Source organism: Berghia stephanieae, chromosome 3 (assembly GCF_034508935.2).
Source record: "Berghia stephanieae isolate SIO BIC M18660-M18661 chromosome 3, UCSD_Bste_1.3, whole genome shotgun sequence".
Taxonomy (NCBI): Eukaryota; Metazoa; Mollusca; class Gastropoda; order Nudibranchia; family Aeolidiidae; genus Berghia; species Berghia stephanieae.
This window is the reverse complement of record NC_088362.1, coordinates 1,471,675-1,486,674: the sequence shown is the minus strand read 5'-3', so window position 1 is coordinate 1,486,674 and position 15,000 is coordinate 1,471,675. Positions and strand designations below refer to the sequence as shown.

At 35.3% G+C, this 15,000-nt stretch overlaps 1 protein-coding gene across 3 annotated transcripts in view; it reads left to right on the top strand.

The window, feature by feature from the left end:
- LOC144966997 (cilia- and flagella-associated protein 119-like) overlaps positions 1 to 15,000 on the top strand; it is a 24,034-nt gene that overhangs the window by 3,093 nt on the left and 5,941 nt on the right. For 2 of the 3 annotated variants that reach the window (XM_078903711.1, XM_078903710.1), the window contains exons 4-7: positions 11,970 to 12,001; positions 12,567 to 12,632; positions 13,443 to 13,612; positions 14,785 to 14,855. In XM_078903711.1, coding sequence (XP_078759837.1) covers positions 11,970 to 12,001; positions 12,567 to 12,632; positions 13,443 to 13,612; positions 14,785 to 14,855 — 339 coding nt within the window. Of the gene's footprint in view, positions 1 to 10,817; positions 10,996 to 11,969; positions 12,002 to 12,566; positions 12,633 to 13,442; positions 13,613 to 14,784; positions 14,856 to 15,000 lie in introns of those variants that run through there. The other variant, XM_078903713.1, reaches the window with a different exon arrangement.

Below are 15,000 nucleotides of genomic sequence, written 5' to 3'. Positions count from 1 at the left end.
GGAAACCGTACGGCGCTCTTATTGGCTAACCAACCAGCGGCCTCGATGAGAAAAATATCCGCCATTGAGACGTTGGCTGGGAATCGCGTTACTATAGTAAACAAGCGCTGATCGGTCGTTCATGAAAACAAGTTGCTGCTCGCTCGTTTAACTCAAAATTATTCAAAACGATCTCTCTAAAATGATATAAATGTGACTTCTTAAGGTTTTCTTCACGGTCAAAACCACACAACATTCTATTAATGATTACGTCCGAGACAAAAAGGAATATTGACAGGTCGACCGAGAGTTTAACTCGTGAGACGACAAACATCAATGCGAAGTGTAGCGAGAGTCAAGCTATTGTTTGTCTTGTCCTGTTCTATATAGAGAAAGGGATAAATAGTATAGCCTCGTGTGTGAGTGGTTGCGTGTCATAGTCATGTTTTTAAATTGTTTCTGTTGTTTATGTGTGTAGTGATGACTCTCTCACACTCAATTTCAATGCCGAAAGAGGAATTCCCGCACACAAGAAAGGGGAATTGGGGTGGTATTTGGCATACATATTGTATAGTATCTAGTTCTAAATAGATAACTGATTAGAATTATATTATGATATATAAACACAATGCCAAATACAATTCCGAAGTTTCCTTATTTCAAATGAAGTAAAGCTCCAAAACCTAATGGTAGTGATTATAGTACTGGTGTTAGTGAGGTGATGTGGTGTTGGTGGTGGTTGTAGTTGTAGTAGTAATAGTGATGATGATGTGGTGGTGGTGATGATTGTAGTTGTAGTAGTAGTGGTAGTGATGATGATGTGGTGGTGGTTGTAGTTGTAGTAGTAGTGGTAATGATAATGATATGGTGGTGGTGGTGGTGGTTGTAGTAGTAGTGGTCGTGATGATGATGTGGTGGTGGTGTTTGTAGTAGTAGTGGTAATGATGCGGCTATGTGGTCTAGTAGTATGACACTCGCTTTCGGATCGGAAGGTCCTGGGTTCGAGCCTCGCGCTCGGCGCATAGTTGAGTCCTTGGAAAAGGCTCTTTACTCACATTCTCTCACCGTACTCATGTGTAAAATGAGTACCTGGCCGTTAACATAGTTGTCTTTGTCCGAAAAATTGTAATATCGCCTAACAGGCGTCATGTCCCGTCCTACATGTTAAATGTTGACCAGGGACCCCTTGTAAAGCGCTTTGAGCACATTTAGTAGATATTGCACTTTATAAAGCTCAATTAAAAAAAAAAAATATTTCAATGATGATGATATGGTGGTGGTGGTTGCAGTAGTAGTAGTGGTAGTGATGATATGGATGGTGGTTGGTTTGGGATGTAGTAGTAGTGGTAGTGTATGATGATGTGGTTGTGGTGGTTGTAGTAGTAGTTGTAATGGTGATGATATGGTGGTAGTGGTGGTTGCAGTAGTAGTGGTAGTGATGACGATGTGGTTGTGTGGTTGTAGTAGTAGTGGTAATGGTAATGATATGGTGGTAGTGGTGGTTGTAGTAGTAGTGGTAATGATAATGATATGGTGGTGGTTGTAGTAGTAGTGGTCGTGATGACGATGTGGTTGTGGTGGTTGTAGTAGTAGTGGTAGTGATGATTATGTGCTGGTGGTGGTGCAGTAGTGGTAGTGATAATGATGTGGTGCTGGTGGTTGTGGTAGTAGTGGTAGTGATGCTATTGTGGTGGTGGTTGTAGTAGTTGAGGTAGTGATGATGTGGTGGTGGTTGTAGTAGTAGTGGTGGTGGTTGTGGTAGTAGTGGTAATGATGATGATATGGTGGTGGTGGTTGCAGTAGTAGTGGTAGTGATGATGATGTGCTGGTGGTGGTGTAGTAGTAGTGGTAGTGATAATGATGTGGGGCTGGTGGTTGTAGTAGTAGTGTGAGTGATGATATTGTGGTGGTGGTTGTAGTAGTAGATGATGTGGTGGTTGGAAAACACATTACAGGTTATTATAATACATGATTACACACATTCTCTAACTTCATTTTTTGACAGCTTCATTGTGCCATAAATATACGCAACAGTTCTGAAACATTTTATTGTGGATTTTGATATTGTTTGTTGTTTTTCTTGTGTCGTTATGTTGACATAGAGACCGAATGAATGGTAATGACTACATTCTCAGCCAACAATAAAATGGCGCTGAATGCTTTCATTGGTGGACACTTTTTAGGCTTCGTACGTATTCTCATTCTTTTAATTCTATGGTTCCGACATAGTACCGTTTTGAGACGACGGGTCACAAATGGAGATAGAGATAAAGGGAGTAAATATGACTCATGAATGAACAACACAAAACAAACGACGTTTCGGCCTTTGGCCTTTCTCAAGTAAACACAAAATACATAATATATTTATATTAGATTTTCATTATGATATAGGCGAAAATTTGTAAGTGTGTGTTTGTGTGTGTGTGTGTGTGTGTGTGTGTGTGTGTGTGTAATGGAAGATAGATAGATAGATAGATAGATAGATAGATAGATAGATAGATAGATAGAGAGAGAGTGAGAGAGAGAGAAAGAGAGAGTGAGAGAGAGAGAGTGAGAGAGAGAGTGTGAGAGAGAGAGAGAGAGAGAGAGAGAGAGAGAGAGAGAGAGAGAGAGAGAATGAAAGTGGGAGGATCATCCCGTATATGATGATAAGAAAACAAAAGTTAAACCGGCAATCGATTTAAATAATTTGAAAAAATTGTGCGGATTTCAATGTAAAAATATAGATTTTAAAAAATATATCCAACTAAATAAAATATAATCCGGGTGACTTATATTATTATTGTTGATTGTTCCTAGCCTACATGCACACGAATTTGCCAGTGTCGAATAGGCTTGATCTAACACTTCATACAGTCCATTTCATTTGTTCTCCCTCCATATTTAAATTAACTTTTAAAAATGGGGGGGAAAAGGATAGCTATTTTTTTTAAAGCACTACAAATTACTAGAATTTTACCCCTCCGCCCGCCCCACAAAATAACAAAACAAAAGACATAAGAATATTTTTTTAAAAGGATAAGAGTACAAAACAGCCACAAAAGTTTCGAGAAAAGCCCGAAAAAAGAAATAAACAAACAAAAACAAATACAAAACAAAACAACCGAAAAAACGAACCCCCCCCCCCCCCCCAAAAAAAAAAAAAAAAAAACCAAACCAAAAACAACAAAACACCCCCCCCCCCCCCCTTTCCACAAGACAAGACAAAATACAAACAAACGAGAAATCAAACAATACCCCCCCCCCCCCCCCCTGTCATGGTCTCAAGTGAGTAAAGAGCTACTCGACTATGCATAAAGATATATGTAGAATGAGGCCCCAGAATTTACTAGTTACTGTAAATGAAAAACAATTAACGATTTGTTTACAGTGAAATAAAAAATAATGATGAAATTTAATTAAAAGAGATAAACAGTGATCGTGGCAGTTACAAATAGAGATATGAATATTTTACGTAACTTATGATAATATGTCAGGTTCGTAAGTTTACGTTTCCAGGTAGTTGATGGGCTTGGATGATCTATTCCTCTGATAACAGGATCGGACTCGTAAAATTCCACTTCCAGGCAATTGGTAAGAGGTTATTGTGTAGTCCTTTGACAGCGGGCTCGGTTTGATCCTTGAAGATTATACAATCAAAGTTAAAAGCTCCGGCGTCTTAATGGTGTAGATATAATATCTACAAAGTCCCAAAAGATAAAAATCTTCCAGTATATATATAGGAATAGAGCGACTGGCCGTCCGGCATAGATTGTGGAGAGAAAGTGAGTGTAGAGTGTTAGACCTATCAGCTTTTATAATAAGTGGCCACGTGACAGAATGTAGAACGAAAAGTATTCACTAATTAGAAATTAATTCGAGGGAAGGCTATAAAAGGAAAGACGATCTAATATTAGAAGGTAAAGTTTATCTAAGCCTACCGAAATATAACTGGAGTGAGATGAATTCAGTTCTTAATAAAATAAAATTTAATAAGATAATTGTGAACAACCTTTACTGTGACACCCCCCACCCACGTTTAAAATATACTCTTTAACCATTATGGGAAAGATAGATTTTACAAACGGAAGTAAATTTACTATCATGATACTCTAGCATTAATCCATTGTTATGATTTGTGCTACAATTAAATTATTTATTAACTAGACATGGAAATGTTTATATTAACGTAGGTATATGAATGGGTGACAATAACAATGAAAGATTGTGATTACAAATCATTGTGATAAACAACATGATGGCAATGTGATTACAAATCATTGTGATAAACAATAGTGATGGCAATGAAGCATGATTTAAGTCGATGATATGAAATGAATGAAAATGTAAATGGAATATTGACATTTCAATTATTAATCATAAATGAGTGAAAATTCATAACAATGATAGATAAAGAGAAGATTTCCCAAATCATGAATGGGTATGGTATATATATCCAAACAATACTCAATGTTACATTAAGTTGGGTCATCATGTTTACAAATAAAATTATCGAATTTGTGCGTTCTGATTTGGCATAGTTTGCGAGGTAACTAACAGTATGCATGGGAGGTTAAGTTATACCCTTCTCACGTGTTTACACTAATCGAGAAAGTAGGTCGGCGTGAATATTTTCACAGCGTGGTATGTGAGAGATACTGAAAGTGTAATTTTGCAAAAATAGACTCCACCTTAGTACTCTACTATTATTCATTTTGTTATTTCTTATGTACGTGAGTGGTTTATGGTCCGTTTCGACCACAAACTCTTTTAGCAGTAGATATCTGCTGAATGTCTTTAAAGCAAAGACGATGGCCAGTCCTTCGCGCTCTATTACAGAGTATCGTGATTCTCTGTCCAATAATTTTCTGCTTGCATATAAGCAAGGCATTAGAGTTCCCTCATGTTCCTGTAATAGTACACCTGCGATGCCCTTATCAGACGCGTCAGTTCTTACAACAAATTCTTTTGACATGTCGGGTAATTTAAGAATTGGTTCTGAACAGAGTAATGCCTTTAATTGGTTAAAGCTATTCTGACACGCTTCTGTCCAAACAATTTTGTTCGGTGACCCATTCTTTGTCAGATTTGTTAGCGGTGTCGCGATGTGCGCGAAGTTGTAAATGTATTTCCTGTAAAAATTTAGGAGCCCAAGTACTTTGCGTACTTCTTTTTTTTTGTCTTAGGTGGTTGCAATTGTGCGATTTTTTGTTTGTTTTTCTGTCTCGGGTGTCTGTGTCCCATGACCAACGGTATGATCAATCATTTGAAGCTTCGATATTAGTAAACATAGGTTGCGACACTGTGTCTCTATCAAAATACTTTTTTAGCATATTTGCATGGAATGTCTTTGTTGTGTTGTTAATTTTAATCTCGTAATTAACATTAGATTTTATTGCTGTTATTTGGAATGGTCCTTTCCATGTAGCTAAAAGTTTACTCGAGTCATCGGGTAAGAGTATTAGTACTTTGTCACCAATCTCAAATTTTCTTGATTTGCTTTTTCGATCGGAGTATTCCTTGTATTTCTCTGCTTTTTTAGTGACGGATTCCTGTGCTAGCTTACACGTGTCCTCTATTCTGTCTTTCAGGTTTCTTACATATTCGTAAGCAAACATAATTTCGTTATTGTCCTCCTCATTCCCTTTACAAATGTCGGCTACTATATTGATCGGGCCGCGAGGTGATCGTCCATACATCAACTCAAATGGGGAGTAGCCTGTAGATTCTTGGGGTATTTCTCTATATGCAAATAGGATTGCTGGTAAGTATCTGTCCCAATCATCTGGTTTTTCTGCTGACACTTTTCTTAACATATTCTTTAGAGTGCCATTAAATCTTTCACAAAGACCATTTGCTTGGGGGTGGTAGGGAGTTGTGAATGAGTGTTGGATTCCCATGAGTTTCATGGTTTCACGCATCATATGTGATGTAAATTGGGGTCCATTGTCCGACAGTATCTCATTTGGTATGCCTATTCTAGTAAAAATTGTCATCAATGCTTCAGCTATGTGATCCGATGTAGTTGATTTCAATGCTATCGCTTCTGGCCACCTGGTTGCGTAATCGACTAGTGTTAGTATTGTGTATGGTTTCTATCTGATTTTGTTAAAGGGCCTATAATGTCAATTGCAACTTTTTGAAAAACTTTTTCAATAACTGGGGTTGTCTCTAATGGCAATCTCGGTATTCTGCCTTTTGCGACTCTTCTTTGGCATGTGTCACACGATTTCACATATTCTCGGACGTCTTTAGTAATTCCAGGCCATGTGAAATTCTCGGATATTCTCTTCAATGTGGAAGAGCTCCCAAGATGTCCAGAAGTTATTGAATCGTGCGCTATTCCAAGGATTTTGTTTCTGTAAATACTCGGCGTGACCAGTTGTTTAGCTATTTTGTTTCTTTTCCTATGTAACCTGAACAGAATATCTTTTTCAATGATGTATTCAACTTTTGATTTCGTCCCTTTGTTTGCGATATTGAAATATGAAGTTAAAGTCGGGTCCTTTTTCTGTTCTTCAATGAACCTGTTCCTGTCAAATTGTTGTGGTTCTAGAGAAATAGTCATTGGCTTCTCTGTTGTCTTAGTCATCTTTCTTGTTTCTGCTAGACAAGCTGTTTCTTGGGTTAATGACCATTCTTTTACATCTGTTGGGTTGTCCTTAAGACCTTTTATATTGCCAACAATAACATCAGCGACGGGGTTGGGAAGTATACAGCATTCCACTATTCCTGTATAGTATGGGGTTTCTATGTACACATTAGCTGTTTCAAAGGTTTCGACTGTGCCACTGAATGTGATGCATTGTACCGTTTTTCCAGTTTTGTCTTCGTCATTGATCAAAGATGCTTTTATTCCTACTGTACTGCATCCTGTGTCTCTCAATATTTTGCAATCAGTTCCATTAGCTTTGCCTTCACAAAAAAATAGCGATCCTGACTTGTGAGTTTGTGTTAAAAGTGACATACCTTTCACGCAATACACATTTATATTTTCTCCTGACATTACTCGTGTCTGATTATTTACACTGGTTTGGAGTGATGCATTTGCAGTTTCTTTCGGATATCCCACGATTTTGTAACATTTGTCTGCTGTGTGGCCTTTCATTCCACAATATTGACATTTAATTATAGGTTTGTTGGTTTTCTTATACTCAGTATTATTGTCAGTGCTATTTCTTGTTTTGTTTTGATAGGGTCGGCTATGGTCTCTATTGAACTGTTTGTTCCATGGTTTGTTACTATGGTCATCCTGTTTCACTTGCGTGTTCCGAGTTATTGATCGGCTCGTTCTATTTGAGTACTGAACTTTAGGTGTACCTGGACTCTGAGCAGCAGCAGCGTAGTATGGTTCCTTCAATGTTCTGCTAAGGGGTGTCAATGGATGTGCGCTGTTAAAGTTTTCTGCGTAGATTTTTAATTTGTCCAAGTTTTCTGGCTTTCTCTCTTTAAAGAATGCGACTAAATCTGGGTTGCAAGCTTGATAGATTCGATTCTTCAGCGTGAGATAGTAAAAGCCTGCAAAGTCGTCTTGTTTTACGTTTGCCAACTCAAGCCACCGATTTAGAAATTGAGTAATTCGGTTCACGAATGTATTAAAGTCTTCTCCACTTTCCGGTTTTGCAGTGTGAAACCTTTCCTGGTAACCATCTTCCGTTAATCTAAATCTTTTTAGTAGAGCGTCTTTAATTTTACCATAGTCATCTGCATCTTCAGTTGTTAAGGTATAGAAAACTTTTAGCGGTTCTCCAGATAAGCAGTTAATCAAGGCTGTGGCCCATTTGCTTTCTGGCCAACGATAACCTTTAGCCTGAACTTCGAATCGGTGTAAGAAGGATTCTAGACAGTCTGAGCGTTCATCGTATGTTGGCATGCGTGGAAGTTTCACGAAAAATTCATCACTATTATTATGTTTTCTTTCATGACCGGTTTTTGTTTTTTCAATTTCCAGCATCATTTGGGTCCTTTTGGTTTCTTCTTCTGCTAAAGCTATTTGTCTTTTTAGTTCCCTTTCTTGGACTCTTTCTTCTCGTTCTTCTCTACGTATTCTTTCTTCATGTTCTTTTTCTTCTCTACGAATTCATTTTCTTCTCTACGAATTCTTTCTTCATTTTCTTCTCTACGAATTCTTTCTTCATTTTCTTCTCTACGAATTCTTTCTTCATTTTCTTCTCTACGAATTCTTTCTTCTTTTTCTTCTTTTATTTTCTCTTCGCACCATGAAAATATCCTTTCCTGGGGTATTTCTAAGTCCTTTGCGAGACTTAAGTATCTTTTATATGCTTCCATTTTTGCAATAAATTAGTTACGATGTTTTATATATATATTATATTGACAGGATACTGTTACTGACTGTTTTATTTATTTACACTTACTGGAATGAACTGTTCTATTTTTAGAAATCTCTCTCTCTTATTTCAACTTATTATGTATGTTGAATTTGATGCCTTTTATCGTTATATCTTATAAAGCAATGTGTCAATACAATGCGGAGTTATTATGACTTGTGTCAATAACAATGTGTCAATCGCGTGTACTCTAAACTATGTTACTACGAAAAATGTATCACCAATGTGTGTGACTCGTCGTTAGTTTGTGTACAATTATTCGCAATGACGCTAATATACTAGAGTGTGATAACAATAATAGGATGCCAAAATAATCCCAAGTTATCTATCACTAAATATAACACGACGGCTAGTAGACTCCTTTTATTATTATTTAGTTTTTAAAGACTCACTTTTCAGAACATAATATATAAGTGGTTTTCGGTAACAGTAATATGCCAAAAATGCATTTAAAACAAATCACTATGCAAAACAAATCACGATGTCTATAGTTACTATGTGATGCCCAACTCATGTAAAAGAGAATAATGAAGGATATATTTACCAACTCAGTTCGTGGCTGGGACCTCTCTCTTGTTCAATGGTTGTTCAACAATTGTAATTAGGCATTGAAGAGTGTTTAACAGTGATGTCTGAAATACAAAACAATAAAATATCGTAAGATTTACAATAGTTACAAAATGTGTTCACAACACTGAGTGATTGGTTGATAGGTGAATGAATCGTTATGGAATGTAAACATATTGAAAACAATTCATGAATGAGGTAAACAACAAAATGAAATGAGTGATATAATAACAAAGTGGACAAGGAATGAATGAATGAATGAAAAACTGAGTGAATAGATGAATGAATGAATGGATAATGTATGAATGAAAGAATGAAGGGAGGAATTAATGTATGAATGATTGGATAAATGAGTGAATAAACGAATGAATGGATGAATAAATGAATGAATGAATGAATGAATGAATAAATGAATGAACAATGAATGAATGAATAATTTATAAATGAATAAATGAATGAAGGAATGAATCAATAAAATGCTATTCAATTTGAATGAAAGAATGAATGGATAAATTGCTATTCCATTTAAATGAAGAAATGAAAAAGAAAAAAAAATTAATCCTGTAAATAGGGAGTTCAATTAAAATATGATCAAATGGGGCAATTAAGAGTTTTACAATTTAAACTTTAAAGTTAGATGAAATAGATATAAGTAACTAAATAAATTCAATTCTTTATATGTGTCCCCTCCAAAATGTCATGGTCTCAAGTGAGTAAAGAGCTACTCGACTATGCATAAAGATATATGTAGAATGAGGCCCCAGAATTTACTAGTTACTATAAATGAAAAACAATTAACGATTTGTTTACAATGAAATAAAAATAATGATGAAATTTAATTAAAAGAGATAAACAGTGATCGTGGCAGTTACAAATAGAGATATGAATATTTTACGTAACTTATGATAATATGTCAGGTTCGTAAGTTTACGTTTCCAGGCAGTTGATGGGCTTGGATGATCTATTCCTCTGATAACAGGATCGGACTCGTAAAATTCCACTTCCAGGCAATTGGTAAGAGGTTATTGTGTAGTCCTTTGACAGCGGGCTCGGGTTTGATCCTTGAAGATTATACAATCAAAGTTAAAAGCTCCGGCGTCTTAATGGTGTAGATATAATATCTACAAAGTCCCAAAAGATAAAAATCTTCCAGTATATATATAGGAATAGAGCGACTGGCCGTCCGGCATAGATTGTGGAGAGAAAGTGAGTGTAGAGTGTTAGACCTATCAGCTTTTATAATAAGTGGCTACGTGACAGAATGTAGAACGAAAAGTATTCACTAATTAGAAATTAATTCGAGGGAAGGCTATAAAAGGAAAGACGATCTAATATTAGAAGGTAAAGTTTATCTAAGCCTACCGAAATATAACTGGAGTGAGATGAATTCAGTTCTTAATAAAATAAAATTTAATAAGATAATTGTGAACAACCTTTACTGTGACACCCCCCCCCCCCCCCCCCCCTCCCCCCAATAAAAACAAAACAAATACTACAGACAAACAAACCAAGATAAAACCAAAACAAACAAACAAACAAACAAACAAACGAGCAAACATTTACAAATAAAAATAGATCCATAATTCGATCTAAACTGCACATAACTGACACAATGCTTTTAGGTAAAATACTCATCTGTTATGCCGGCCAAATGAAACGTACCTAGCGATGTATTAACTTTTAACAATTGAGATATTTCACTGACCACGAATCACCCAACTGGTGGTTTTAAAATAACAAAGAGCCGAGTGGCGTCAATTTCATTCCTCATAGTAGATACATTATATTATGGCCTTATAATATATAGTCTTCTGTTGCTTCCTATGATGTTGAGACTCATTTGAAGCAGAGCGCATTACCAAGGAATATTATTCAAGCTTGTGTTTATCTACCATAAAAACCAACTGAGCCACTAAGAATGTAGAGCTCTTCTCGAGTTAGAAATAAATAGAAGCAATGTAGCGTAAACAACGTAACCAAGAGACGAGTGGAAGCGATTTTTTTTCCTGTCGAGGGTTATTTCGAAAAAGAAAATAAACAAGTGCTAATTATGATTCTCACAGAGGAGGTTAAGGCTAAAGAGGCCCAACAAGCTACTGATGAAATACCTAAAATCAATCAAGTATGAATATCTTTTTTCAGATACACGCTCATACTCTCCATCGACTCGACTCATCTTCATTATCTAGACTCACGCTCGCATTCAATTTTTTTGGGGGTATTTTGACTACTTTCCGAGACAGGGATTGTTTTTTTAAAAAAAAAAACATTTATAAATGTATAATCAGGAAGGGGGTAGGGGTGGACTACTGATCCTGAGTCATATTTTCACTATTATTGACAGTTGTCAAAACTTGACACTTGGGATCTTCCGTAATTGAAATATGGGCATGGGTTCATCCAACGTAGTAAAGGGTAATTTGCTTGGGCCCCATATGATATTAGAAAATAGAATGTACTATTTATTTAGGATTCCGTGCTTTAACCGTCTTTGCTCATTTTTCTCAACATTATGATATGCATTTCTATTCTATTGTGATGGCAATGTACCGGCGTGTAGGTACATTTTGCAGGCCTGATAATTGGAATGCAACTATGGGCTTTATTAAAATTAATCATTGTTCTAATGGATAATGCTTTCCATTACAACAATTCAACGAACCCATAACAATTTGGGTTATCAGACCTGCAAATATGTGCACGTCGCATTGTAATGGCTGTAGATATTCGGACTCTAGTCTGAATAGTCTCCAGTGGCTAGTCGTACTCAAATTCCATTTCCCACGGGAAAAGGAAAAACAATTAAAAAAAATAAAACAAAACAGACAATAACAAATAAATGAAAAACAAAACAAAACAAAACAAAAAACCAAATAAAACCCTACAGTCATCTCAACTGTAATAATATTTCATTGTATAATTGTGAATAAATTGCAACTTTTTTTCTTTTTTTTTTTTCTTTCTCAATCGGCGCTGAAAATAATGTTTGATTTTGGAGACAATAGCTTTCATTTCAAATTAATTTCATTGAAAGTAGAGTCGTCAGAGTGTAATGCTTGGTATATTTCTTTCTTCTTTTTTTTTTTTTAATTTCAGCCAAAAAGGCACAAGGCAAAAATTGTAGTATGGTAAGTTTTTTTGTTGTTTTTTTTTTTACAACAAAATTAAGATTTGAAACTACTGTGTATAAATTGCATTGTTTTAATGAATGTACCATGTCATCTCTGAATGCTTGGTGCGGTTATGTGGTCTAGTGGTATGACACTCGCTTTCGGATCGAAAGGTCCTGGGTTTGAGCCTCACGCTCGACGCATAGTTGAGTCCTTGGAAAAGAATCTTTACTCACATTCTCTCACTCTACTCAGGTGTAAAATGAGTACCTGGCCATTAACAACGTTGTTTCTGTCCGAAAAAATATTATAATATCCCCTCATGGGCGTCATGTCTTGTCCTTAATGTTAAATGTTGCTGTTGGACAGGGATCCCTTGTAAAGCGCTTTGAGCACATTAAGTGGATTTTGCGCTATCTAAAAGCTCAATTTAAAAACAAAAAATTTCTTATTATTTTATACAATTTGTTAAATATGTGAAATTTGCATATATAAATATAATTATAAAAAGTCGCCACATGTATTCCATATGCTTTCCTAAATTAACATTTTTGCACTAATTTTACTTCTACTTTATTTCAAGGGCTGATCTGACAGTGGATGCATTGGATAGACTGAATGAATCTTTGAATGCAGAGCACATTAAACAGTACGTATACATTACACGGCTTATTTTGTCTACAAAGCATACGAGTTCATGAAAAGACCTCAAACGAAAAAAAAAATTTTTAAATATTGAACAGAGAGAAAACAAAAGAGGATGTATTGTGAGTGTAATAATAATAATAGGTTGCACGTTTATTAGAACAGAAAGAGGACTGCGTTTAGATTTCATTTTGAAAGGACCTCTTTTTGAAGTTTGATTTTAAAATAATTCTTTAGTATTTTCTGGGTTTTTGTTTTTATTTTAATTTTTCTTTTCCTTTCTTTTTTTCTTTTTTCTTTTCTTCTCTTTGTTTTGTTTTTTATTTTTGTTAATCATTCCAATTTTCTATTATGTTATACGTTAGTGCTACAGAAGACATGTTGAGTAACCAGTCCGTATTTGCATTGTAATGACAATACCCATGAAGTAGCTATAGTACTCTAGTCGGCCATGACAATACCCCATACAATGATGAAGCCTGATTTTATAGGACACTCGATAAACGGTTCACTGCAACTAAGGATAAATAGGCATAAATTTTTTTATTTTTTTTTTTTTAATATCACAAACTGGCTTTTCAAATCTTGCATATTGATCCAAAGGGTCAATTTGATGACAAAAATAAAATTATATCTGTTTGGTTCAATTTCGATTACATAGATAATCATCACAAAGTAACACATTGTATAAACAATAACATATTGTATAATCAGAAACAACACCTACATTGATAGTAAACTCAGTCTGACTGACTTTTTTGGTTCATATGAAGGGAATGATACTTAGTTTTCTATATTATTTGTTTTACTCCAGTGTTCTGGCCGACATATTTGTCTTGGACAACTACAAAGAGAGCGTCAAAACCGGCATCGTCATGGACCTGTACTTCTACACGTTACAGTTTTGCAGAGATCAATCATTTTCTCCAGAAAAGACTTCAGCTTTCTTTTCCATCATCAAAAAAATATTTGAAGTCTGCATAGGTAGGTATAGCTGCTTTGTTCTCCTTTAGCAAATCATCACAACAATCAAGCCATTTTGTGTTTGTATTATTATCTCTTTCATGTGTTGCTTTAAATTTTAAGCGCAAAAAGTGATTTTATTAAGGTTCGATTATTTTTATCAGAATTACAACTTTTTAAAATACCCAGTGAAGAATGTCCATTAAAAAAGTCTTCCAAATTCTTTTGACCTAAGGAACCAGAGACTATCCGCATTTTTGTAGGGTGAAAAAAATGAAAAATGTTTGCTACCCTCGAAATTGGAGGTTGTTCAATCCTAAAGTGCCCTTTGCAAAATTGAAATCAGATCCAGCGATACAATCTCTGCTGGAAGGATCAAAACTTTAGATGTTTGTCAGTTTTTCTGGTTATGTACCAACTTAGATACTGACCCACACACTATCACGATGAACAGTTTTATGTTCAACACAAATGACGATAAAGAAAAACAAGCAGAAAAAGAAAGAAAGAAACAAACAAATTTTATATATGCCTCTTGTCTGTTTTATGGCTAAGTGAGCCAGGGCATGTTTTCATGAATGCGGATTAGCGCTTAGTCTCTGATTTTAGTCAAGGACTTGAAAAAAAATCAGATTTCATGTGAAATAGTCGAATTTCAATGCCCTCTTCAAGGAAAGAGACTAGAAAACGTTAGTGGAATCTGATTTTTTTTTAGTCACTTGCTCCGCTTCGGCTTTAGACTAGCAAGTCATTTACTAGACTAGTCAATAACTAAATCTTGTCCACATTCATGCAAATGGGCCCAGATGTAATTTTGAATTATGAAATGTGATTTAAATAAATTTACTGTTTTAATGAGAATAAATATCATTTCTTAAATTAAATTGTTATAACTCAATTTCGTAATTTCAAAGTTAAATTCAGTTGTTTGGCATCGGGTTCATCCTGATATAAAAATATAAAACTATATTGTGGTACTTGGTCACACACACAGTGAAACTCAGCTACACAATCAACCTCACTTACCACCAACTGAATGATGAGCGTGAACTATCTTTAATTCACAACTCTAATTTGTTTTACTGCCAACTCGGTTTACCGAATTTTGCTATGCTCCTAAACTTGGCTATATTAAGAGCTTTTTTTTTTCTGTATTCAATATTATGCTCCTTTGTTCTCATGTCTTTATACAGAAACCCCATTTGGTAACCTTGACCACACATTTGAATACTTCAAAGATTTGATCCATTGTCATTCCATCAATGTAAGCTGTTTCCGTTGTTTCTTTTGATAGATGAAGAAAAAGAATGTATCGAAAAAAAATTCTTTTGAAAGTTTTACTGTCAGACAGATAAAGTTTATTTTTTTTGTTTATTCTCAGCACAGATTTCCATGTGCTCTATTCAAAT